General features: G+C 36.0%; 1 protein-coding gene across 3 annotated transcripts in view; it reads left to right on the top strand.

The window, feature by feature from the left end:
- The first annotated feature begins 1,313 nt into the window (after nucleotides 1-1,313).
- The window catches only part of GABRA2 (gamma-aminobutyric acid type A receptor subunit alpha2), a 152,324-nt gene continuing 127,327 nt past the window's right edge, over nucleotides 1,314-26,310 (top strand). Inside the window, exons 1-3 of one of the 3 annotated variants that reach the window (XM_054486021.1) lie at nucleotides 1,314-1,682; nucleotides 2,707-2,787; nucleotides 5,232-5,347. In XM_054486021.1, the coding sequence (XP_054341996.1) occupies nucleotides 2,717-2,787; nucleotides 5,232-5,347 (187 nt within the window). In that variant the 5' untranslated portion in view covers nucleotides 1,314-1,682; nucleotides 2,707-2,716. Of the gene's footprint in view, nucleotides 1,683-2,152; nucleotides 2,211-2,701; nucleotides 2,788-5,231; nucleotides 5,348-26,310 lie in introns of those variants that run through there. The other 2 variants (XM_063663620.1, XM_054486020.2) reach the window with 2 other exon arrangements.

Below are 26,310 nucleotides of genomic sequence, written 5' to 3'. Positions count from 1 at the left end.
CTCCTCCCATAATCTTCAAAGCAAAGCTAAAATTTACTGCAGATTAGCAGTGCCTGTTAGAAAAACTGCACCATCTAGGAAAAACATCTGAATTTTTGGTGCATAACTAACAAAATTGAAGTGTTTGGCACATATTGACTCTGAATGTAAAATGACAGAAACATATCAGCATACTTATCCCTCTCTCTTTTTTCCTTTAAAGTGTCTAACGTTTATAACAACTTCTGGAGGAGATAAACACTGGCTCTGCTTTGCCTTAGTAGAATGTGCATAACATTCTGCCTTATGTGCAGTACAAAAAGGAAAATGTCCCTTTTTTTTTGTTCAAGTTGCACGTTTGGATTTTATCGCCTCAGATAAAATAGAACAGAAATGAGACAGATCAAAGACACAATGCTGAAAGTGTAAGATGGGACAGGAATTCCAAGTCCCTTTGCCAGCAAAAAGCCCTAAAGGGGGAAAACCTCAAACCTTGTTACCTTTCCTCCCACTGGGGAATGAGTTGCAGAGGTAGTAGAAACACAGCAGGTCCGTTTTTGCTCCGGGGTAATGTAAACTTTTTGGAGCTGTTGATTGAGTTTGATCACCTGCTAGGGAGGGCGCCTGTGAAAAGAGGTTGGAAAAGGATTGCTGGAAGTGAGCGGGAGGTTTCCCAACGTGTGTGTGTAATCTGCAAATGGACTTTACTGACTGGCTCAAGGGAATTCTCCATCTCTCAGAGCTTTCAGGGGTAATCAGTCTTTATTGCAGGAGTGTGAAGGAATGAATGGTATATCAGGAGGGTTAAGGAATCAAAGAAACTTCCTGCTGTCTGATTTCACGCAACATGCTTTGAACTTGGTCCTGCGTGGATGCGCTGATGACTAAGTAAAGGCGTGATTAGTCCCCTTGCCCTCCAGCGGGAGCGGAACCTCTTTACCTCTTAGCAGCCACGGCGCTCCACAGCAGGGTGATGGGGGACGGGCGGCAGGGCGCGGCCCCAGGGATCTAGGGCATCACAGCCACACTGCATTTCCGACTTCACACCAACACCCACCAGCAGCCCTGCCAGGAACCTTGGGGCCTCTCGGGAGCCCCGGCAAGCGTCCCCGGGGAGCAGCCCGGGGCTGCGCGTGGGCTCCGCTCCTCCGGCGCGGTGTGGGCGAGGGGAGCTGCGCTCAGAGCGCACCCAGGCGCCCGACGCCGCCCGGGTCTGCGCCGCTGCTAGTGCCAGGCGGGCGACGGTCAGTTACCAGAAATCGAGGCGGGGGAGTGTGTGTGGGGGGTGGGGCGCGGGGGGCTCCCTGCGTTCCCGGGAACCTCCTTAGCCCTCCTACCCGGCCTGACTCCTCCTCCTCCAGGCGCGGGGCTCGTGCCCGCCACGCCGGCGCGCACCGCGCCTCCGCCCGCGTCCCCCCAATTTTCCCCCCGCCCCAGCTCCTGTCATCGTTTTCCCCCTCCTCCTCTTCCTCCTCCTCTTCCTCCTCCTCCGCCCATCACCGCCACTACGAACGCCTTCGCCTCCTTCTACACCTCGCGCCGCCGCCGCCGCTCCTAGCGCTCCTCTCCGGCTTCCACCAGCCCATCGCTCCACGCTCGCTTGGCTGCTGCAGTCTCGGTCTCTCTCTCTCTCTCTCAAGTTTCCTATCTCGTCAAGATCAGGGCAAAAGGAAGAAAACACTGAATTCTGCTTGCCGTTTCAGGTAGGGTCGCACACGTTGGTCCCGATAGAGACCCTTTCCTGTTTGTCTTTGCTTCGCGTGCATGCCTCATCTCCCCCCACCCCACTTTCAGAGGCTCCCTGGAAACGGAGGAGGCTCAATTCCCCCACCTCCCTCCTCCCCAGCGCACTTAAAAAATAATTTCGATACTTATCACCAGAAGCATATTTGCAACTACAATAAAATCCAGGACACCTGCTCGTCAGCACGTTAGCTTGGCTCTTTTATAGTCTTCAACTTTGCTCACTGTGATTACCTCTGCCTGCCTGGCTGATGTTTGCTGCCGGAGCCTCACGCGCCTTCTCTTATTGTGATTCTCGGCTCCGGAGCAGCTGTCAAACGCGTTGTTTCGCAGCACTTGATCCGAACCCGGCTGCCTTTAAGACTTGGTCTTGGGCAACCGTGGGTGGGCAGGAAAGGGAAATTATTTTATTTTATTTTGTTAAGGGGAGTGAAGAAACGAAGACGTGAGGACCGCAGTTCACTGTAATGAAAAGAATAATTGCAAAAGTGGGTTGCCTGCCCCTAGCTTTTCCCGCTGTGGTTGCGGAGGTGGTCTTGGTTGAGGGGGTTGTGGCGTGAAGTACCCATCTCTCCTCTCCTCTCCTTTCCTCCCCTCCCCTCCAACCCATTCCCTTTCCAGCTGCTATGTCAGTTTAAAGTCCAGGGTGTTATTATTACATGTGTGCGCAAAACAGTGTTTGCTGACGATGAGGCTGGGGGACGTTCCTGGCAGAGAGAAGTCTGATTACCTGGTCATCTTGCTGTTAAAGAAAGAAAGAAAGAAAAAAAGAAAGAAAGAAACAGAAAGGAAAAGGGTGGGGGTGGGGGTCGATAAAAAAGAAATCGTCTCTCAATCATCCAGTCCTACACACTGTCCAGGAAGTAATCTCCATAGCTTTAACACGAATCCCTAACTGAAAGGATATTCTTTGGGGTTACTTGGATAGTGGAACTGAAGGCAATTTTAAGTGTATTTTGTTTTTCCTTCCATGGCTTTGTAAAGAGCGGCGGTGATGAAGACAAAATTGAACATCTACAACATGCAGTTGCTGCTTTTTGTTTTCTTGGTGTGGGACCCTGCCAGGTGAGATATTTATTGTATTTGACTATTTTAATTCAGGGTAAAGATGTGTTTCTTGTAAGCCATTAATGCTTTTGAATATCAAGGGTGTTTTAAAGAATTATTTCTCAGAAAATGGGGTGTATGGGGAAAGTGAACTATGAAGTAGTAGACTGTGAAAACTTCACTGCTTCTCGTTCTTAGTGATAAGATCCAAAAGCAAACAGAAACATTTTCCATGCAGAACATTCACAGAAGAAAAGAAAATCCTTTCAGTGGCACATTCCTACAAGGAATTGAAGTGATTAATTATAGGCACTTATAATATAACACCAGGATTCGATAAGGAAGCCAAGTTTTCCTTCAAGCTGACAGAAAAGTACCAGCTAAGTGATTTGAGTGTTAACTAATTTTTTTTTTTCCTTTTTCTTTTCTTTTTTTTAATGGTATGGCTCCTTTAGTCACCATAGAAAACCCAAAAGATGTGTGAGTCTTAAACCTCTAGGTGGAGGTAGTATACAACTTCACAATCACAAACAATAAAATAAAAGCTAGATTTATTAATCATCAACCTTTTGCATTATTAAGATTTTTTTCTCAAATGCTTACAGTCAGGAGTACTGATTTAAAATAAGTAATGAATTTTCTTTTGCCTATGCTATAAAAACATGAAATTAATTTTTATTGCTTTCAGTAACTTCATTTTATTTTGTAGTCTTTCCTGATTTTCATCATCAGTGGACATCTTTTCTTTAATGCCTTTAGGATATGATTCTCAAAATACCAGAAGACTTAAGATAAAAGTTTTATAAGAATGTTCTTGTAACTATTTATTTTTAAAAATCTAATAAGTCTTTATTATACCTTTATTTCTCTTTTAACTTTTTATTTTATTGTCCAAGTTCAAAGTATGAAAACATTTCTTAGAATTGAGATGCCATCTATCTCATAAAGCCTTGTTTTTATTTGGAAAATATCTACTAATTTAATGACTGCATATTGATTTGAGAAAGAAAATATAAAATGTGATTAAAAAACACTTTCAAATGAAAATATGTGGAACTTTATGAACATCTTAGTTATTGGTTTTAAAATTAGCTTACGTAGGCAATACAGAAACTTTTGAGGCTAGAGGGTATAAAGTGATACTTATTTAATTTGTAGATGTTTATCTTCATTTCAATATTTTAGTATTTTCTCTGCTCTTAAGACAATATTTGTTTGAGGTTGGTAACCAGTTTTTGATGTATCATGACTATTTATAGCTACTAGGTCTGTAATCATTTAAATGCAAATGAACACTTTCAATAATATTTTATACAATGCACCTTGATCAGAATGTAATTATATATTGTCTTTTATTTTAAAAGAGTGGACAATCCATGATCAATTAATAATCATTGAAAATCTCAGTGTTTAACCATACTTCTCTCAACTAGTTTTCTGTTCTATATTTGACCAGTAATGCTTATGCCAGTATTGTATTCTATTATATAAATGATTCTTTTTTGGGGCCAGTAATTTAAATCTCTGATTCATTCTGAGAAAAAAAAAAAGACAATGAAAAGGACATTCTGTTTTATACATTTAGTTGCTTCTGCAACAAATTGCTGCATGTCACAGAATCAGGTGTTTGGCTTTATGATGGAGAAATAATGGAGAAAATCACAATTTCTAAAGCTTTTCTGATGATATTTTAAGACCATTTGTTCTTTCTACAAAATTGTCACCAAAACAAAGTAACTAGGCATTTTAATCTTTACAATATTGCTCTTCTCAGAGACCAAACAGGAAGAACTAGGCTCTAAGGATCTCTGCAGCTGTGTATGTGTTGCTGATGCTTTCAGAGCCCACCTCCACCTCCTGGCTACATGGAGCCTGGCACATAGCCAGTGGAGTTTCCCTGATGCTTATATTGTACTTGGCCATTGGGTGGAGGTATACCCAAAGTAAGGAAAAAATCCTGATTTAAAAGAGAGAAATACATATGAAAAAGAAAGACACTTATGAGAGAGATAGAAAATATATTTACCTCCAAAAAAGCAATTTATTTTCCAATTAATATTGAAAACAGTTATTTCAGGAGTCTGTTTGATTATTGGAATTTTCTAACTGTAGAATAGCAATAGTAATAGTGTTTGCATGTGTTAATCTACAATCATAATATATCCCAGGAGATGGATTTAGAAAGAAAATGAATAGTCCACATAAAATGTTAAAGGGATAAGAATCTCAAATAATGTTAATATCAAACTTCTGATTATCTACTATTTAGAATCTATTTCAACTTCATGTTTACCTTTTTTGAAGACATACCGATATTTATAGAAGTTAAAAAAAAAAAGGAGGAAAATGGGTGGTACTAATAGCTCAGGGAGTGTTAAAATTTAAATTAAGGAAGAAAAGCATGTTCGCATTTGCAAAACACACACATGTATATTTATCAGCTGTTAAAATTATCTGTTTAGGTTGGTGCTGGCTAACATCCAAGAAGATGAGGCTAAAAATAACATTACCATCTTTACGAGAATTCTTGACAGACTTCTGGATGGTTACGATAATCGGCTTAGACCAGGACTGGGAGGTAAAAATAGTTTTCCTCTTTTAAAACTCTCATAAAATAATGCCTTTAAAAGTTAAGGGTAATATTCCTATTTTAATACATTTTATATATGAATGCATCACTGTGTATATAAAATTATAGAAAATAGAAAGTAAGATATATGAAAAAACATTATCTGTGAGTCCTTTTATACATACATAATGTATTTAACATATCTTTCATAGAATGCCTAAAGTCATATGGAGCCCAGACTTTCTGCATGAATAGTTTTAAATTAACTTTCTCACACTTACAGTATGTTAAAATCTAGCATTATTGAGCAGATATACATATGAAATTATATTTCATATGTAAAGAATGTATACTTTCTTTGATCGTATTTTCACATCAGCTCAGATACACAGAAATAAGGAACATAAAAAATATAAGAATATAGTGGTTGTATTTTAACAAATACTCTTTTTAGCATTCTATGATGATACTTCTTTACACTTGCATGTGATATTTCTAGAATACAGCACAAGTTTGTTGTTCTTGAAACTTTCAAAGACATTTAAGATATACGTTAGACATAGGTCTAAATTTTTGGATTGTGGCACAGTTTGATTTCAAATTTAAACATTAATTTTTTGTTCAGAAAAATAAATATATTTTTATTCAAAAAGGGAAAGAAAATTTGGCTTAGCCAATATGTTAAATTTTAATGATCACATTTATCACTTGTTTGTTTCATAATCATTAAGACATTTAGTTTCACAGTTAATTCAAAATTAAGACAAATTAGTTGAACAGTTGATACTAATACAAGATTTATGTAGTTAACCTGGTTATTGCCAGGTTTGGTGACTTTGCAATGCTAAGTTGCTGGAAAAGATTTGTATTAGTCTGACTAAATTCCTGAATATTTGTGCAAATAATTCCTTTAAAAATATAAGTTTTGTGTATATATATATATATATATATATATATATATATATATATGTATGTATGTATGTTTGGCAATTGTATGGTTTGGATTGTCCATGGGTAAGAAAAAAGTTGGAAGAGACCCAACTGGTTCAATAATATGCCATTTAATTTCTATTAGTTTTTGACCTGAATCCCTGAGTGATATCTTACATTTTAAGAGAAAAATCCCAGAGAGGATTAATGTTCACAGGTATGACACATTGTATCCTGAAGGAAGAATTCAGTTGTTTAATATATGCTCAGTTTCTAATAGGAAAAATAAAAAGGAAAAGAATATCTGTTTAGTAATTAATATGCCTAATAAGTATGAATATAAGGAATTACTATCCAGGTTAACATATGTGGCAATGAACTATTGGCCAAACTTGTATAAGAGAAGTAAGCTTAGTAAGTAAGAAGTAAGGTTCTCATAATTCACAATCATGGTTTAAGAGGCATATTGCACTAAGGCAGATTTTTTTCGTAAGGCATAGATTGTATTATTTTAAAATAAATCATCTGCTGTCAAATTTTAAAATATGCAAGTTAGCCTGTAGACTTTGTCTCTTTGAATTTTTACGGGGAATATTTATCCTCTGGGTATATGGTTAGGTAGTAGAAACTACCTGTTTGAGGACTTATGTATTGCCATTGATCTCCTTATATTTCTGTTGTAAAATCTTGCATCCTTTTTATTTCCAATGCTTGCATTCAAATAGAGATTTACATTACCTTGTTAATTAGGTTAATGCAATACACTAAGTGGCTTTTCTTGAGTTATTCTCTTCCTTCCTCAATCCTCTGATATTGAACACATGCTAATATCTCACAGTCAGGTCAGTCTTCTTTAGCTTTATACTCCTTTTCATATGTCACTCTCTTCTCTTGATCAAGTGCCAACAGAGGCTCCCCATTTCCTTTGGTAGATGGTGGCGAGGGATAGTGGAAGGAACATATTCCTTGGAGGCAGACAGGTCTAGACTGGAGTTCTGCTCCATCCACACACAAAGCTGTGCCTTGGCCATATCACCTCTGTTTCTGTGGCTGTGATATAGTTACCTTTAGGGTTGTTGAGTTGATTATATAAACAAAAAGTATACGCAAAGCATATGCTACGTATTGGCATTTCAATGATATCAATTCTTTCTCTCCTCCCTTCGATTGCTAATTTAACAAGGATTTCCACAGTCTATTTCTCTGGTTTCATTTACCACTTTACCCCACCTCCAATTCTTCCTGCCCTTCAAACACATCTATTTATTTTCTCTTGATAATTCATTCTCATCTATTCCTTTGGCTTTTAGTCATATGATCTCCTCTGACTGCAATCATTTTTTCCTCATCCCCTCTGCTTATCTAAACTCTACCTTTCCTATGAAAATCATCTTAATACCAGTCCTTTTTAGTAAAGATCTTTCTTAACTGAATTGAAGCACCCAGATTAAATTTTCTCTCTTAATTTTTTTAACCAGTCATTGGCACTATGTCTCCTGGTACATATTATGTGCTATCATATATGATTTATTACCATTTTATATTTCTCTTGTTACCTTATTAAGATTCAAAGCCCATTGAGTCAAGATATTGTATAATAAATCCTCCTTTCTCAGCAACTAAATATTGATTTGCATATTGTGGTCATAAAATAAATGTTGATGCTTGATTAACTTTTCTGTGACCAGCTCATTGTCTGGAAAATGGGACTACCCATATCTGGCTGACCTTTTAGTTAGGAATGTTGAGGTGGTATGTTGAGTATCGCTGTTAATGAAGAGAACCTTGCTTTAGACTGGAGATTTAGTAAAATCCTGGTTCTGGGGCTAAGCAGTGTGTGACCTTTCAATCACTGGCCTCTCTGGATCTATATTTGTCATCTGTGAAACAGGATTTCTAATGACATTCTTAAATTTTTTATGAATATTAAATATGATATATGCAATGAATTTAGCATAGCGACTGGCATTTAGTGGACAGTTAATAAATGACAATAACTAAAAGACTTTGAAGAACTTGCTAAATGTACTGTTTCAAGTTTAAATTATTATCATGATTACTTCTGCATCCAACATTTTTAGTCTGAATGCACACATGTCATTTCAAATAGAAATCTCAGGGAAATTACCTGTATCATTATTTCCCAGAAATGAATAATAAGGGAAAAATGGGCTCAATTTGATTTTAATGTATCAAACTGAACATCTCTATTGATGGATAATCTATTTAATTAATCTCAATTACTATTTTCATTCCTTTATAACTATGATATAAATGAGTACATAGAAAAGAGAAACCAGTTTTGAACTATGAGTTAGGAAAATTGTTCTTTTCACCTGGCTGTATCATTACTAGCTCTTATTCTAGACATTTTGAGCCTGGATATTTTCTTTGGGAAAATGGGAATAATAGAATTTTATTCTGAGAGAAGGAGAGTCCATTGTGATTCATCTATATGACAAAGATTATATAATATATTGAGTAAAATATTTTAAGGCATTTAATAATTAATAATAGATCCCTTTAAAAATTTAAGTCAGAGCATGCCCCTCAACTGCTCAGATCCTTGCAATGGTGTCCTATTCATTCAGGGTAAAAGCTTGATTTCTTGTGGTGGCCTGCAAGGCCCTGCAAGGTTTTTCTCCCCAATCTTTCTTTAACCTCACCTCACACAACTCTCCCTCTTGCTAACATTGCTTCAGTCACATTAGCTTTCTTCCTGCTCTTTGAACACACTGGGATACTCTGTGGAGCCTTTTCCCTGCTTGTATTCTCTTCCCTGGTGTATCCACTGATCTCACCTTCTCAACGAGGTCAACCCTGACCAACCTAATGAAACTCCAACCTGTCTACCCATCAGCAATCCTGATCCCCTTTGCCCAATTTCATTTTTTCTTTGTGCTTCTTTAGCACTTTTAATATATATATGTGTGTGTGTGTGTGTATGTGTGTATAATTTATTTATTACCATTATATTAATTGCACATTTTTGTCTCTTTTGCTAGAATATATGCTCTATGAAGTCAGGGATTTTTGCTTGTTTTGTGGCTTGATTCACTGATATATCTAGCCTAAGCATCTAGAACCGTGCCTGGCACATAGTAAGCACTCAAAAAATATCTCTTGAATGACTTTCCATTTTATTAGTTGATTTCATTTTTGTTTTCAGTGTGCCACCATGAAAATGATCAACTATAGAGTTTACTTCATCCTTAAAATCAATGGAGTGATTATTTAATTACTACAACAGCCTCTCACTATTAACACCAACATATTTTAAGTTGATTTCTTGGTGAATTGGGATAATTATTACACCAATTACTCAAACTCCTGATTTAGAGTACCTGTGATTCTGCCGTGAGCTAACTGTGATTCTGAGTGATTCATTTGTCCCATCTATGACTTAATTTACTCATCTGTGAAGTGGGAGGAGGAGTTCCACTGATTCTATTTATATCTTGCAGGAATAGTATATGGCTCAAGTACATTGAAATTCTTAAGAAAGTGCAATGTGACATACAATTGATAGTAATTAGTATTGTTAGGTATAGCAGAGGAGAATTCTTCAAGGAGAATATTATGTTAGAAAGTAATATTCTTTGAAAAACATGTCAAGAAAATATTGGTAGGCCTTATGCATTTGGTAGTCTTCATTGTGGGCCTGAAAACTTGACATGGCATTGCCTCAAAATCTTATCTAACAAGACTGTAGATGCAGATTAGCTACAACTAATAACTGTATCAAGTCTTCTCTTTGTCTTCAATTTAGTCATCAGAGCTAACAAGTCGGGGTACCTCCCATGGATTTTTATATTTCACAGGAGGCTTTCACATTGTTAAATGAATAAAAGGAGCAACATTTGTTTTTTTGGATCAATTTTATAAGGTCATTGGAAAATTGAATGTGTAGACAGGCCTCATATATTTATGAAAGCTGGCATCCACATGATCAAGAGTAACAACTATTAGCTATGACAAGCCTTGGAATCTAAATTATAGATTCAGCCTGGAAAATCTAGATTGAGTACCATGCTTAACTGCATTTTGAAAAGCTGTTTCGAGGAGGTTGGCTAGTTAGAACCACCCTCTCCCAACCTGGTACTTTTGTTTTATACTCTGAAACCTTGAAGATGCTTTATGCTTAAAAATCATGAAAAACTTGAGGTCTGAACACAGACTTAGAGTCTGATGGTCAGTTTTCAACTTTACTCTTGGATATTTATACTTAGGCTGTGGAGAGATGTATGATAACATGTTTCCATGGATTTTATTACTCCTCAATTTATAAAAAAATGAAATAGAAGCTATTGAGTGGGCAAAAATTAATACTAAAAAATCTGATCTCTCCCAGAACCTGAGAGGAATTCTGACCTCAAAAGAGCATTGCATTACTTCATAAAGTAATGGTTAAGATCAGTGCCTGCTTTTGAATTCTGTCCCTATTATATATTAACTATATGACTTTCAGCACATTGTTCAACCTCTGCTTCAGTTTCTTTATTTGTAAAATTACAAGGCTTATTGGTTTTTTGAGGGCTTATTTTACTTTTTACATCTAATCCCCTTGGACAGTGGCTGGCAAACAGAGTAAGAACTCAATACATGTAGAAATTATTATCATTATTGTTGGTTCTACTACCACTTCTACTAGAAATGAAATAGAATATATCAACCCATGTCACATTTAATTTATAAAAGCTTTGACTTCCAAAACATGATAAACTTGGAGCATACAGGATCCAGCTTTAAAGAAAGAAGTTATTTGTGTGTTTCTTATGCATTCAGTCTTATTGTGTGGGCACATCTTTGTACATGAACAAAACCCCTGAAAACAAAACCAATGAAAAGGATGATGTATTTATCTTCACGATTACTATCATGACATATAACAATTTGACACCATCAATTCAAGATAATGAATTTGTCTATAGAAGCAAAGCTATATTTACAGAATAAAAGCTCATTATATGATATAAATGATGATTTTAGGGACATATTATAAAACTGAAAGCATGGTCACCACCTTAACCTGGGATGTACCAGACACTTCAACAGCAAAACCTCTGAGTCTTGAAACTTTAGAGTATATATCCTGATGCTTGATCACATCATACTTATCTTTATGATTATGGGTGGTGGAGACATCAAGAGGGAGAGAACGTGCTGAGAGTGGTTTGAGCTCTCAGTATATAAAACTGAGGAGGCGAGGGGAAGATAGGGAAAGGTAGGTTGCAAGATGAGTAGAAAGAAGAGATTGAGCTGAGCTGTTAAGTAGTTCTAGTCTCAGATGAAGGCAGAGTAAACTCCAGATGTTAAAGCTTCTGCTTCTTTGAAAAGCTGTGATGTTTGGCATTCTCCTCAATCAGGCAGCTGCAGTCAAGGCTGATGCTCCTTCAGAAGCATGAGGCAGCTGAGAATCTAGTCTCTCCGCCTTTCAGACTCAGATTCCTGGGGTCTCCTAAAGTTCACTGAGTAGGATAACCTTCAGAATAAGCCTTCCACATAAGAAGATTTCAGAGCCCTTTCATGCTCCACACGAGATCCACCCACTAGACTGCCTAAAGGTCACAGGGAACACTGCATTTTATTATTTCATGAGTGAGAAAATGAAAATAAATTGGGATGATTTCACACGTGTGTAAATAGCTTTTAATAAAAGTGTAAATGACTGATATCAAGTCATTTGTCATTTCCTATTTATTTAAATTTACTTTGTGGGAGGCATGAGACATGTACTTGGCTGCCTGAAGTGGGATGCCACTGGGGAGGCTGGAGACTTGTGGACACAGCTTTCAGAGTCAGTTTCTTGAATTTTGTCTGGGGGCTATCCCACTTCTCTCCGTATGGCATGGAAATAGCATGCTGATGGACTTAATCACAGTGCATGCTAGGTTAAATTAGAAACACAGTAATGTTAGGTACAGCTTTTTGTGATGCTTTTTAATATTTTGAGGCATGACTAACAAGCATCTTAGTGTTTCTGCATACACCTCACTTTGTGTTGCTTGCCCACTCCTTGCTGCAGAATGGGACTAAGATAGGCTTCTTAGGAAATAGTTAGGGTGAGGTAGTTTTGCAGAATTTTTTCTCAGTTGGTTGTTTTAACCAGATATATAACTTGTGATTGTTTTATAGGAAAGGCAGACTGAATATGTGACAGTGCTGGTATGCATTATATTAGATAGAAGTACTTTCTCCCCATACAGCAAGTGTCAGGCAAAATTCAAGGTGACGTCAGTAAAGTGCATGGCCCAGAAAATACTGCCTATTTTTTTTTTTGAGGCAGAATCTTGCTTTGTTGCCCAGGCTGGAATACAGTGGACTCAATCTCAGCCCACTGTGGCCTCCACCTCTCAGGTTCAACTGATCCTCCCACCTCAGTCCCCTGAGTAGCTAGGACCACAGGTGTGTGCCACCACACCCAGCTAATTTTTAAATTTTTTGTAGACACAGGATCTCACTATGTCTGGTCTTGAACTCTCGGCTTCAAGTGATCCTCCCACTTTGGCCTCCTAAAGTGCTGGGATAACAGGCATGACCCACTGCGCCTGGCCACTACCCATGTTTTAATGAACTAACACTAGGGCTTTGTTGTCATCTGAAAACATTTTTGGTTAATAGCAGTTGGTTTTCTCAACCATCACTGTTCTGAAGGTGTTGTCCTCAGTCATAATTTTGAGGAATCCTTACTTTGGCTGTTTCAGGCACAAGCATGCCTCACTCACTGTATTTTTTCCCTGTAGCACTTCAGCTCCGATGCAGTCAAAGTTTTTCTTTCTCTCCCCCTTAATACACAGTGGATAAATTGGACCATAAGCATGACTGATCCATTTGTTTTAGTGTCCTATTTTGATTGCTACAGATAAATCACCTTGTAGAAATCTATATTGGTAGTGAAGATAGTGAAATGAACAGATTGGCCAGTAAACAATTCATTACTTTTCAATGTGTTAACATGGAAAGAGTCAAATGAAATTATTCTAGTATTTTGTTCCTTAAAATGTGTGTTGAAAGAATGTGATATGCCAGCCACTCTACTCTGCGGTATATAAAGACATACAAGGTGTGGTGTTGGTCTTCCTGGAGATGAGGTCCCTCAGGGGGAGATGAGGCATGTACACTGTCATTCTCAAAATAGCTTGAAACCACAGAACACATGGTCCATTATAAGAACATTCTATTGAAGTTTAGAGAAGTAGGAAATGATTTTTACTTGTTCCATTTAACTGGAGTTAGCCAAGTTTTGTAGCTGTAAGTATAGCTCATTCATTCAACTGTTTCTTACTAAGGGCTTAGGATTTGCCGGGTACTATTTTAAATGCTGGAAATACTATCATGAACAAGACCCAGTCTGCATAAATTCATATCACACCATATTTTGGCTCGTTCTGGCTTTCATGTGTTCTAGGCACTGGTTTCTTCTTTCTCTTCTTAATTAAGAATTCTGTATAACCACTCTGTGTTTTCTTTATTGAAATTTAAGTATTCTGTCATAAAGGGAAGAGTGATTTCTGGTATATTTACTGTGAGGTGGAGAATTATGATATCTACAGAAGAGTGTCAGGCTCAGAGAGCACATTTTTCTATGTCTGTAGCAGGGATGTCAAGGGTGTTTAAGTGTGGCATTCCCAAAAGTACTAAGACAGTGTTAATTCCAATAGAAACTTCTGGATACTCCTCAGTTATCTTCTTTAGAAAAACTTGTTCGTTTTGAGCTACAGGTGAAAGAAAAAAAACTAGACATGAACAGCAAAATGAAACACTTATGAAGAGTTATATGATGAGAATTATATTTATTTCTTCTAAATTTTTAGTGTTGTTAACACAGAATTCTGGAAATTTTTGTCTTTAACTTAAAATACTCTCATCTCATGAGGTACAGATCTTATCATTTACAAATAAGGTATTATAAGAATAAAATTAATGTTTAAATATTAAATGATTTTATACAGAAGCTCATCAAATTAGGGATATCAACTTATCATCAGATACAGGTCCCTTCAAATTCTCCACTGGATTTTGCGGTTTAAGTAATTCGCATTAGTGGTAGTTTTGTTATTTTTGTGTTTTTATAATACCTTTTTAAGATGTAATCTTAATTTGATATATGAGTTAAATTTATTTCACCTTCTTTATATTCCTTGTTGTTTATTTCAGTATTAAAACATGTTAAAAATTAAAAATGGTTTCACATAATTTTTTTTAAATCGTATTCTGTCATGAGAGCATCCATTTAATAAATATTTTTATTAACATTCAGGTTGTCACAAGCTTATTAGGGGAGTGAATGCAAAATGTTTCAGGGATATGTGTGATGCCATTTTTTTGTATGGAAGCGTATCAGTATTCTTAGAGAATATGATTAATTAGGGCATTAATAATTTGATTTAAAACATAATAAAAAGTAAGATGTCCCTTCTGATATGCATAAGTATGCATATAGTATTCATCAAAAAAATACTAAAATAAGGTCATGATATTTTCAAATGTTTGGTGGAGATGATTAGCAAAGTCTAATAACTTTATGGATATTTCAGGAATATACTGAAATACATGAGTATTTCAATATAATGGGTAGTACAATTGGATTTTGTCTATGAGTAGAGGAGTAGAGTTACATCTCAAGGTTAAGGAAAGTTGAAGAAGGTATAAATTACAAATGTCTCCAAGTAGTATTACAAAATACGTTATTTAGATTATGTTTTATAATGGGACCTAACATATTTTAGTAAGTATTGGATAGGCATTTGGTTTCCATTATGTTGGCAAAGGGATCAGATACTTTTAGAATTAGGTATGTTTAAAACTTTCCAGGACATAAGATAACTCCAGACTCGAACTGGAGGAGTTTAGAGGAGGAAGACAAATGTCATGGGGGACTTTTAGAAAGAGATGGAAGATTTCCTGTTTTAATTACTTGTGAAGATTTTAGATTTTGTGCAAAAGACACTGAGTTACTAAGATTCTTTGGTTGGAGAATTCAAATTTTTTCAATTGCATGCATTTTTTAAGGGTCATTGCAATAGAATTCAGTAAGTTAGCAATAGTCAGAGAATCAGGGTAAATAGAACAAATTCACTGTTGTTACTGTGATTATATAGAGAAACTCTTCAAAATTTTCAAGAAAAAAATAGTGGGCTAAAATGCTACTTAGGTTTGCAAGGAAGATAAAAATTTGGATACCACAAGAGAGGACGTCTTAATTAAAAGAAAATGGAATTGCAAGGCTGGTGTTCACGTCAGGTAGGGGGGAATATGGGAGGATAGATTTAATTAGCTATCTAGGGCATGTAAGGGTAATCATTCAAGCAAAAAATGGGAAACCGATGATTGTGCTTAGTAGACTTGCAAAATAATTGTGCAACACATATTTGAGTAAAAGAAACTTCAGAATCTTAAGAGACTAAATGGGGCAGGCTTACATTGTAAAAATATTATAAAAGAATGGGAGTTAATGTAGAGTCACTTTTAAGGAAGCAGAGGATTTCTAAGACAACAGTAATTAAAACTGAGGATCCTTTTATCATTTTGAGTAGTTTTGGCTTAGTGGCAATTATAGAGTTGCAGGATCAGAGATAACTAACAAGAAAACCATATATAGAACCATATTATTAGTAATAATTATATTAAAATATGTCACCACTTAAAATAGATTAAATGTCATAAGTTGACATTATTATTCCAGTACATACATCAGAATAACAGTTATCTGAACTCTTGAGGGAGAAAAGACAATGTAGTAGTGAGGAGAATATTGCTGTAACAGATTCATTTCAACTTTCATTCCTTCAAGCTTCCCTGATAATCTGCAGGGCTCTAGGAGGTATTTTTGGCTGCTGCCAAATTGATGGCACAATTAATATCTTTAACAGGGAGGGTCATTTAGGATTTACATTACAATCTGTGAAATATAGGGGTGATGAAAAGTTCCATGAAATAGAGTTGCTGACTCAGGATGAAGACGTTTACATTCAGATGCTTGTTACACAGATGTTCACTGCTTTTGCCATTCTCTTTTAGCTGCTACCCCACCCAGTCTGGTCTTTGTCATTTTTGGTGACAGCTTCTAATACAGTCATCTCAGCCTCAGATATCTGATTGCCACCAGTTCCAGGGGGCAGCTGCAATTTCTGCCTGTGTTGCCACTTCATTGGAACAGCTGGGATGTTAAGCAAAATCTATCAACACAAGGAAATTGGGCAGGTGCACATTTAAGTGAGTGGATATGAAAGTTACTGGGGTGAAAGCAGATGTCTCTTCATCAAATCCCTTCCCTTTAGGGAACAGTTTGTGGCCTATTATCTCTGTAATTTTCCCCACCTGCTTAGAGAGGGTGGTGTAACACTTTACATACTTCTGTCTGAAGACATTAGAAAAGGATATAATAATCTCAAGTGGCTTTTTATACCGCAAATTTAATGCCAATTGGAAACAGGAAAGTTTGCTCTTTAGCATTGGAATAAAATTATCAAATATAGGTAAGAGAAGAATTGTCATAGTAGACTTCGTCAGTTAGGGATGTGTTTGCCTGAGTGTAATAGGAAATTCCATCAACAGTGACTTCAGTGGGGGTTAATTTTTCTCACAAACAAGAATTTTACAGATAGGTGGCTCCTAGCACTAACTGAGTTCTTAAAAAGGTGGCTTAAAGAACATAGACTCTTTATTTGTTTAATCACCTTCCTTAGTGTTTCCTTCTCTTTATGCTTGTCACCTCATGATCCCAAGATGGCTACTGCAGCTCCAACTATCCTATCTATGATTAAGGCCAGAATAAAAGGAAAGAATGGAATCATCTGTTCCTTATGTCAGAAAAATAAGCCTTCTGGGCACTTGCAGCTGATTTCTGCCTTTACCTTCATAGTTCTCTGCAGCTAGGAGGACATCTGGGGAAATTAGTGTCCTGCTTGGCATTGGGCACATTTCTGCCCTAAATAAAATTGGATTTATTAGAAAGGAGGAGGATGTATTTGATAATCAGTAAGCTACTGGCAATGTCTGTCACGTCTGCTAACTCTCTAATAGAAAAGTTACTTCTTCTTTCTGTGCCTCCATTTCTTGCTTTGTAAAGTGTGCATTTGAATAACCCGGTTGGTTATTATTAATATGCATATGTTGATTCAATACATTTATGTTGAGCTCAAGATGCTGCATTTCTAACAAGCTCCTAGGTGATGCCAGTGCTGCTGTTCTGTGCACCACACTTTGTGCAGCAAGGAAGTGATTAGCTCAGGCTACCATGTCCTACAACCCCAGAGGAAATTCATAAAAAATGTAATGTAGTGAAGAGAAGGGGTCCTTTAAGTGCTCACTAAATATTATTATAATATCAATTTTTTGACACTTAGAGATTTATAATTTTTATTTCTAAATGTTGGTGGTGGTAAACTTTATTTTTAGCACAGTATAAACATGAACAGATTTATTTCTTATACTTTTACAAAATTGTTGGTAAATATAAGACTGACCGTTAATTTAGGTGGATATGCTGCATAATATTAAATGCAATTTCTCTATCCAGTCATGACTGCACTTTAGTTATATCATCCTCTATGAGTAAAAAAAAATCTATATCTATACATGGTATGTAGAAAAAATTAAAACTAATCTGTAATAATGCTCAGTAGTATTTGAACCTTGCTTTATAAAAAAAATGTATTGGATACTGCAGTTAATGAGTTGTGGGAAGAAAAAATCTGAAATGAAGGTTGTGAACAAAATCTGCATGAATAATTGATTATAAAAATAACTAATTTAAATCTGAATTTGATATTATGGTAAAAAATTACCACACATATAATTTTGGCAGAAATATAATAGTACTCTCAATTTAAATTATTTTATGTTCTATTTAACATGTTCCAAATTTTCCCTTTGGAGAGATAAAAGGGGTGATGTTCTTTAAAACAATATTATATATGATTTGTATCAGAGCCTGACAAAGACCACTTTACAAACCTAGAGGATGCTAAATTGGTGAAAAACATTGTACTTTAATTTTACAGACTTGCTAAGAGGAGAAAAAGCCTTTAATTTGATCAGAGGATTTTGTGATGGCAACGCTGTATACTAGAGTATAAAATAAACACTAGTTTGTATATAAAGAAAATTCTTTTTATAAAAGCTGTGTGATCTTGGACTAGTATTATCTCTTTGCCTCAGTTTCTGGAACATAAGTATGAGGGGACTGTAGTTCAGTAACCTACAATGCCCCTTCTGTCTAAAATTTCTCCTGTGGTTTTGTGTGTGTGTGTTGTGTGTGTGTGTGTGTGGCTTGTTTCAAGGCAAATAGAGTAGAAAATAGGGTTCTTGGAACAGAAATCTAAAACCAATTTTTTCTTTGTAGAGAAATAGACAGAGTGTAGAGTTGAATACAAGCTAGCAGAATAAGGCTGCAAACCTCTAAAGTCTGTCCAGCCTGGAAGGACACAAAGGCTGCTTTGGTTTTCTGACTCCTAGCAACTAGGAGTTTGTACAAAATTAGGTGCTCCCATTGCATGAAAATCCCAATTAAGAGCTTCTTTGAAACCTGAGTAAGGTTTGATTAGGAAGTGACTGGTGTAAGTAAGATAGTAATGAATGCATCAAATTATATTGCTCAGCTGTTTATGTTTCTAAATCTTGCTCTACATTCTTCATACATGGCATGTGAATGGCAACATCTCTTCAAAGCTTCTTTAACTTCTCGTCCTGTTGGACTTCATAGATCTACCTCCACTTGAAAACTCCTCTTTCCTGGTTGGTTGGGTTTTTTGTTTGTTTGTTTGTTTGTTTGTTTTGTCCCTCTACTGTTCTTTATCAGTTTTTTTCTTTGGTTTCTCTTTATCTTCTCTCTTCTGAGGTATATGGGTGTATTCCAATGTTCTATACTTTTAACTCTTAATATTACCTTTTAATTTTCCCAGAACAGTTTAATTCAATTTCGTGACCTTAAATATTAACCTATATGTAATTTATTCACAAATTTTAATTTCTAGCCCCAACGTTTTCTTTCAGCTTTGCTTATTATTGCTCAGATGAACTCTTTTCTATGATTATCCACTACTTTCATGATCCAGGGCACTTAAGGTAGCTCTGTAGCCAATGACCTCTGTTCACTTTTTTGGCTCCATCTCTTACTACTTGTCACTAATTTTGTTTGTGGTGGTCCAGATTCACTGAATTAATTTCATTTTTCATTTTTTAGTAAAATTTAAAAATAGACTTCGGACCACTAGCCTGTGAGTCATTATGTAGACTATTGCTTCTATTGGGAACCACATTTTCCTATTTTTAGGTTTTAGCTTAGATGTCACTACTTTCTAGAAGCCTTAAATAACTACCATCCACTTAAATACACACATTTCCTTTGGAACAAATCTCCCATTACTATATTTAATATAACTCTAACATGCAGTTTTGTAATTCTATCATACGCCTATTGGAATCTAAGATCTCTAAATACAAAGACTTATGACTCTGCCTGTTGATTTATCCCCAATACTATGTGTAATATTTTTAGGCTATAACAGTAATCATATATGTTGAATAGATAGACAAATGATGAACGGTGCCCTTTGATACATGGATTTCTCAAATTCAGTTTCTAGGAACTAAACTCACAATTCTGCTACCTAAAACTGTTTTTTTCAGCCTGTAGTTCTCTTGCATGGCTAATGGTATCTATTTGTCAAGCTGCAAGAACTAAAAATCCATCTGAAAATAATTTTTCAAATTCTCTTTACTCCTATCCAGTTTCTTGCTTCTAATCTCCATCCTCTAATCCACAGGTATCAACATAATGTATTGGCCTATTCTTGTTTCTAAATAAATAATTAACTTGAAACATTTGGAATCCAATAAAATGTGAACTTCTGTCTTCTCCTTTAAAAATGACAAATCTGGTGACCCCAAGCTGAAATTCCCAATGACAGTAGCTCATTGAAATTCGGTAATAGCTTCCCTGATTACAGGGGTATGCCCTCTAGATTTAGCCAGAGATCTATCCAGTGTATGTCACTCAGTCAAGTAAACCGCTTGACCAGGAAATACTGTGCTGCCCCAAGGAAACGTTTGAGTATATTAACCTAGCCCTACCCTATTTTCCATATTGCCAGATTTCTAACTTTTAGTTAGATTTGATTATGTAATTATTTTGCTCAACATCTTTAATAGCTTTCTTCTTTCCCAGTTTCCAGAGTGGAATCTCCAGTCTGTGTAACATAGCCTTCAAGAGCCAGAACAAAGGGACCCAAACTCAAATGCTCTCCATGGGCAGAACAAATAAAGGAATGAGTGGAGCATAATGGAGATTGAAGAACTGGAGAGCACATTTCTTGTATGAAGGGGGTTGAGTTTTATCTGATTATTGCCACATAAGTGTTTAAAATCAGAGTTGCCAGATATTCCAATTATTTTTCAAAAGTTGTTGAAGATCTCCATATTTATAGAAAGTTTTCTTCAGCCTGAAATGTCAACCAATTTTCATTTAAATCGAAGTAAACAAAATCTGTGCTTCCCAAACAAATCACACTTGAGTATTAGTTTGCAGCCTCTGGCCCTAAACCAAGACTTCTCATAAAGGGTATGAAAAAATCAGTCGGAAAACTTGTTAAGTGCAAATTTAACAAATCTTCAAAGACTCATTCAGATTTGGTTTGGTCCCAGAACTATATTTCAACAGATGTTCTTGATTCTGATGCACATGGTCCAAACACTGGACTGAGTCATCTGTTTTCAAGGTTCTGGTTAAAAAAGATGGTTTCTTTCTTCTTTCTCTCATGGTACTTTATTTGAACTCTTTTAAGTTAAAAGGGAAAAATAAATGTGTATAGTAAGATTGGTCTGTTACCAGATGAGTCTAGCTAGCATTTTCCTCAAAACCTCAAAGAAAGGCCTCTGTCCCCCATTGTTCTGAGCTGGCTGTTGGTATTACAAGGTCAGAGTCCTACTTTTGTTTAGTGATTGGATTAGTCAGAATTAACTGGCTTATGTTTCAGTAATAACTATCCAGTTTTATCTCTCGCTCATGTATCTTGCTCACGATCCAACCTTGTCCACTGAGGTTGGATGGCATGTGGGAATGGGCTCTCTTTTATGTCATCCTCACTTAGGGTCTCAGGTTGATGGACTTCCACTGCCTAAAACATTGCTAGCCACTGTGTCCAGGGGAAAGATGTGGCTAGGTGTACACTGTCATTTAAAGCTTCTGCCCAGATGTGACACAGTGTCCCTCTGCCCACAGTCCATTGTTCAAAGGAAACCAAATACACATGTTTAACTTCAAGGTGGCAGGGAAGTGCAACCCTACCATTTTCTCAGAAGTGGAAGAACTAGCAATATTTTGCAAGTAGCTTAATGACTACCACACTTGGCAGGTAGAACCCATTTCTGAGGGTGCAAGTCATCTTCCATTGTGACTGATTATACAAACTGTTTGGTGACACAGGTCATATCTCATTTCAAGATATATAATTCTGCAACTATGTTTTGTCTGTAGCATGCATAGAATGTTTATGAAGTTAACTATTATATGAAATTAATTATTATGAAGTTATGATATTAATAACAATGCTTTTTTGGATATAGTCAACTTTATGTACCTTCTCTTTTCTTGATGTTAGAAGGCAGTGCTGTATGCCCTTTTTCCAAAGCTCCCAGGAATAAAGAGGTTCGCCATTTGTGCTGTGAAGACATAGTTCCAGTTGAAGATATTTAAAAAGAGATAGTCTTTGAAGTGTTAGTCTGAAATTTCAACCTCCGTGACAGTAATTGCCAGGGAGAATGGAGTTAGATAGGTGAGGAACAGAGACCATGTGTGGTTTGCTACTGTGTCCTTAGTGCTTGGCACAGTCTGTAGAATTCACCATTTGTCAATTGATTATGTATGTGAATCCAACACTCATATATGTAAAAACAGACATATCTGTGCTTTGGAGAGCTACTTATTTTGGGTTCTTAGAAATGTTTTTGACATTCAACAATCAATTTTGTCTATATATTTTAGTGGTTTAGACTTCTGACATTGCTAACAATGAGTCATCCTTCTCAGAAACAATGTTGATTGATAGATGGGTTAAATTGGTCTGCTGAACCTTAAATTCAGTAGCACATAAAATTAGAACCATTGGGTTGAACCTGGATTTAATATAGTGAAATGGACTAATTCAGTAGCCCTTGCTGTTACTGCATTTCAGACCATCTGAGCAGTGATCATGAACAAAGGCTGTATGGCTTCAGTTGTCTGTAATGCACACAGCACTGCCTTCTAACCCCACAACAAAAGCTTTGGAAGAGCCACTAGATGCACATGATAGAGATAAAAACAAGAACTACAAACATGTATTTTAAAAGCCTGAAAAGCATAAGCCTAAAATGTCTCTCTATTTTGAGATTTTGCAAAACTATTATTAGTTTCATACAAACCATTTAAATTTTTTCAGTTGTCTTGCAAAGGCTGTTAATGAAAAGTTATAAGATAATGGAATCATACTAAATTATAATTTCTAACAGGTTTTGAGATTGAGGTGCCATGCTAAGCACTTTACATATCATTTAATACTCATTATAACTCCCATGAGATAGATAAATTGATGACCCCTACCTTAGAAACAAGGAAATGAGAGCCACAGGCCAATTACTTGCCTTTTGTCACCTAATTATTTTGTGATGGCATGGATATTCTATCCAAGATAATTTTCTCAAGAGTCTTTCTCCAGAGTCTCATCAATCAGGAATTAAGCACCCTCAAATGAAACAAAGGTGGTATCAATGAGTATATGTATGCTTTGGAGGAGGAGCTCACTATTTGTTACATTTGTGTAATCGTTAGCATCTGGATAAGTATCTCTGAAAGGGGAAGGATGGTGCGCAGTTTCATTCTTTTATTTGTTTAAGTGTTCTCATTATTGCATTTCTTGGTCATCGTGACTTTGACATATATCCAGACTTGAATACAGGTTTAGACATGAAGGATCAGAAAGGACAGTGCAGTGTTTAGCAGAAAATCTATTAGGGTGTTGTGAATTAAAGCCAGAATCTGTTACTCTCACTGCTGATTTTACTCCCTTACTGTGTGAATCAGAGCTTTTGGTATTATTATGCTGGAGAATAGCTAATGAGAAGGAGATAAGAAGACCATGTGGTCTAGATAGATAATCTCAGCATTTCTTAGTACAAAGTACATTGGTACTTGGGTTATTTGTAAAATTAGTAGCACAATGGTGCAATTGTTCATATAAATTTCAATCATGTTAAGCTTATTATAAGTGATATTGAAGTAATATGGTACGTGAAGAAGGGATAAGCATATGAAAGGCAAATAGATGAAGGCATATTAAATGCAAGAACCCTCTTTCCAGATGCATTGGGTTACAACTGCTTCATTCCCCTTTCTTCCCATTTGACCTATGTACATCTTATGAGACACAATATAGTGTACTTTGGAAAAGATCAGGCTTTGGAGCTTGAAAAACCAGGGTTTGTATTCTGGTTTGAGCATGTTCTTACCATGTGCTTTTTGTATACATGAATTGCCTTCTCTAAGCCTCAGTTTCTTCATCAGTAAAATAAGTATAAAATAACTAACATTTATAGCAAGGTTACAAAGATTAATGAAATTATTTGTAATGTTCCTGTAAAAGTACCGAGCACATGTTGGGTGTTCATTAGTGGCCAACTTCCCATGTGCCCTTTGATTTTTGCGAACATGTCATAATGTGGAGATTTATTCACAATTTGGGAAATAATGAGTGAAAATGAGAGATCCTCTAAAAATAGGACATGAGATAGTTATTTTTACTGAGAGAGTTCATGGAGTTTGATAGTCTTTATTTAACTGTGTATCCTAGGGTTACATGTGATTAAATTTTTCCTTTGTGGGATGCTCTTTAAGTAGAAGTTTATTGCAAAATTCTCCATAGAATTTTTAAATTGCATGGTATTTCTTGTCATACACTGGAATTAAATGAGAAGGAATTGTTGGATTTTGAGATTACATCTATGGAAGTACAGAACCAAACAGGAGAATAAGGTGTTTCTGAGAAAACCTAAGCGGTCAAATAAATGATAGCTTAACTTCATCTGGCTTTTCTTTAGAAATTTAGACTTCCATAAATATGTTGTATTTCCCTTGCATAAATATTAGCCATTAGTGATCTAATTACCTGTTAGGTTTCTAATCATGATTACTTATGATTTCTTCAAAACTTAAAAAAGGTAACCTTTTAAAATGATTGAAAGTGTTATGCAATAGACAATTTTTAAAACATTTACTGAAATGAGTAGGAGATAGAATTCTAGGCTATCCCCAAATTTCTTGTCACATGTTTTACATGCCCTGTATAATTTCTGTGACTGTGACTGTGATTTCAGTCTGATGATTAGGTTTTGTTATATGGCACAGTTGACTTTAAGAAGGGGACATTATCCGGGTGGGTCTGACCTAATCACATGAGCCTTTTAAATCTAAATCAAGAGGTCAGAGACAGAAAAGTCCAGGATATTTAAAACATGAGGGAGATTCTTCATTGCTGGTGGGGGCCACATGGCAAGGAACACAACAGCCTCTAGGAGATGAGACTTGACAGCCAGCAGGGAAAATGGGAATCTTAATTCTACAGCTGCAAGGAACTAGATTTGGACAACAATCTGAAAGAACTTAGAAGCTGATTCATCCCCAGAGGCTCCAGAAAGGAGCACAGCACACCAATACCTTGATTTCAGCCATGTGAGAACCTGAGCAGAGAACTGAGACATAGCATGCTGGAATTCTGACCTACAGAGCTATGTGCTAATAAATGGGTATTGTCTTACATTGTTAAGTTTGTAATAATTTGTTAAACAATAGAAAACTAGCATATCTACTATTACTAATTTTTTAAAACACATTTTTTCAGTGTTTAACCTGTGCTAGGCATAGTGTACTTTACACCTACCATCTCATTTAATTATTTCAAAGTACTGTAAGATAGGCATTATAAGCCACATTTAACAGATAATATTGAAGCACATATAAGTTAAGTAATATGCATAGGGTCACAAATTATTAGCTTATAACTCTGAATTGAATTTAGATCTCTTTGATTCCAAGGCTTGGGATCTTACATGCCCCTTTATTAGGTAGGAATAGATATTTCATGAAGATGATAACGTGCCATCTACAGAATATGATATGGCATTGATGTGACACTTTACTTACAAAATATCTTATTTCTGAGTCTTCCGCAAGAGAAAAAGCAATTTTATATTTATGTGACAAGATTGGATGTTACATTTTTAATCAATTACACGTAAGTGTATTCTACCTTTAAAATTGCTATGGAAAAGTTTAATTATTTCCAACAGGATTTATGACTATCAGTTATACCTCAAAGTTGTCATTAACTGAATAAAACTACACATTCCAAAATGATTAACTCTGAAAGTGCATTATTGGTACATTCATAATGTTTAATTTTATTTTTATCATCCTTGCTCATATTGAATAAATGCCTTTTAAAACCATTTTAAGATTGTTATTGTTCTTATATCTTTATTAAAAATCTTGCTAAACATTCTCAAAATGTTAACATAGCTAAAAGGCTAAACTATTATACCTTAGATTTTATATAATAAAGTTTATTTTTCCTTAAGCCTTTCATTGCAAAATTGTTCTTTAAACTAAAAGTCATTATGTATTCTCAAATAGACCACTATCTTGTCTTATTTTTTAGTAGTATTAGTATTTTGCTGCCTCTTTCTTCTCTGAGGACCTCTTCTCTTTCTCTTTCAATCCATGTGGCTATTTCTTGGTCGCGTTTTTATTCTTGGTGCTCTCTTCCTTTCCCAGGGATTTAGCTGCCCTTCTATGTACTGGATTCTAAAGTCTTTCTTAGTCTGGAGACTACCTTTGCAGGTGTTAATATCTCCTAGTTCTATCCGTTAATGCTTACTTATCGCCTGTCTCCACTAACTCTTAATACTCCTCCAGCCACTTTCTTTCTTTTCTGGCTTATTGAAATACATCATTCACTTGTTCCCTACATTCGATATTTCTTTCTTATCAGCTATCTTATCCATATCTC

This window comes from Pongo pygmaeus, chromosome 3, assembly GCF_028885625.2.
Source record: "Pongo pygmaeus isolate AG05252 chromosome 3, NHGRI_mPonPyg2-v2.0_pri, whole genome shotgun sequence".
In the NCBI taxonomy this organism is placed as follows: domain Eukaryota; kingdom Metazoa; phylum Chordata; class Mammalia; order Primates; family Hominidae; genus Pongo; species Pongo pygmaeus.
This window is presented reverse-complemented; position numbering and strand designations above follow the sequence as displayed.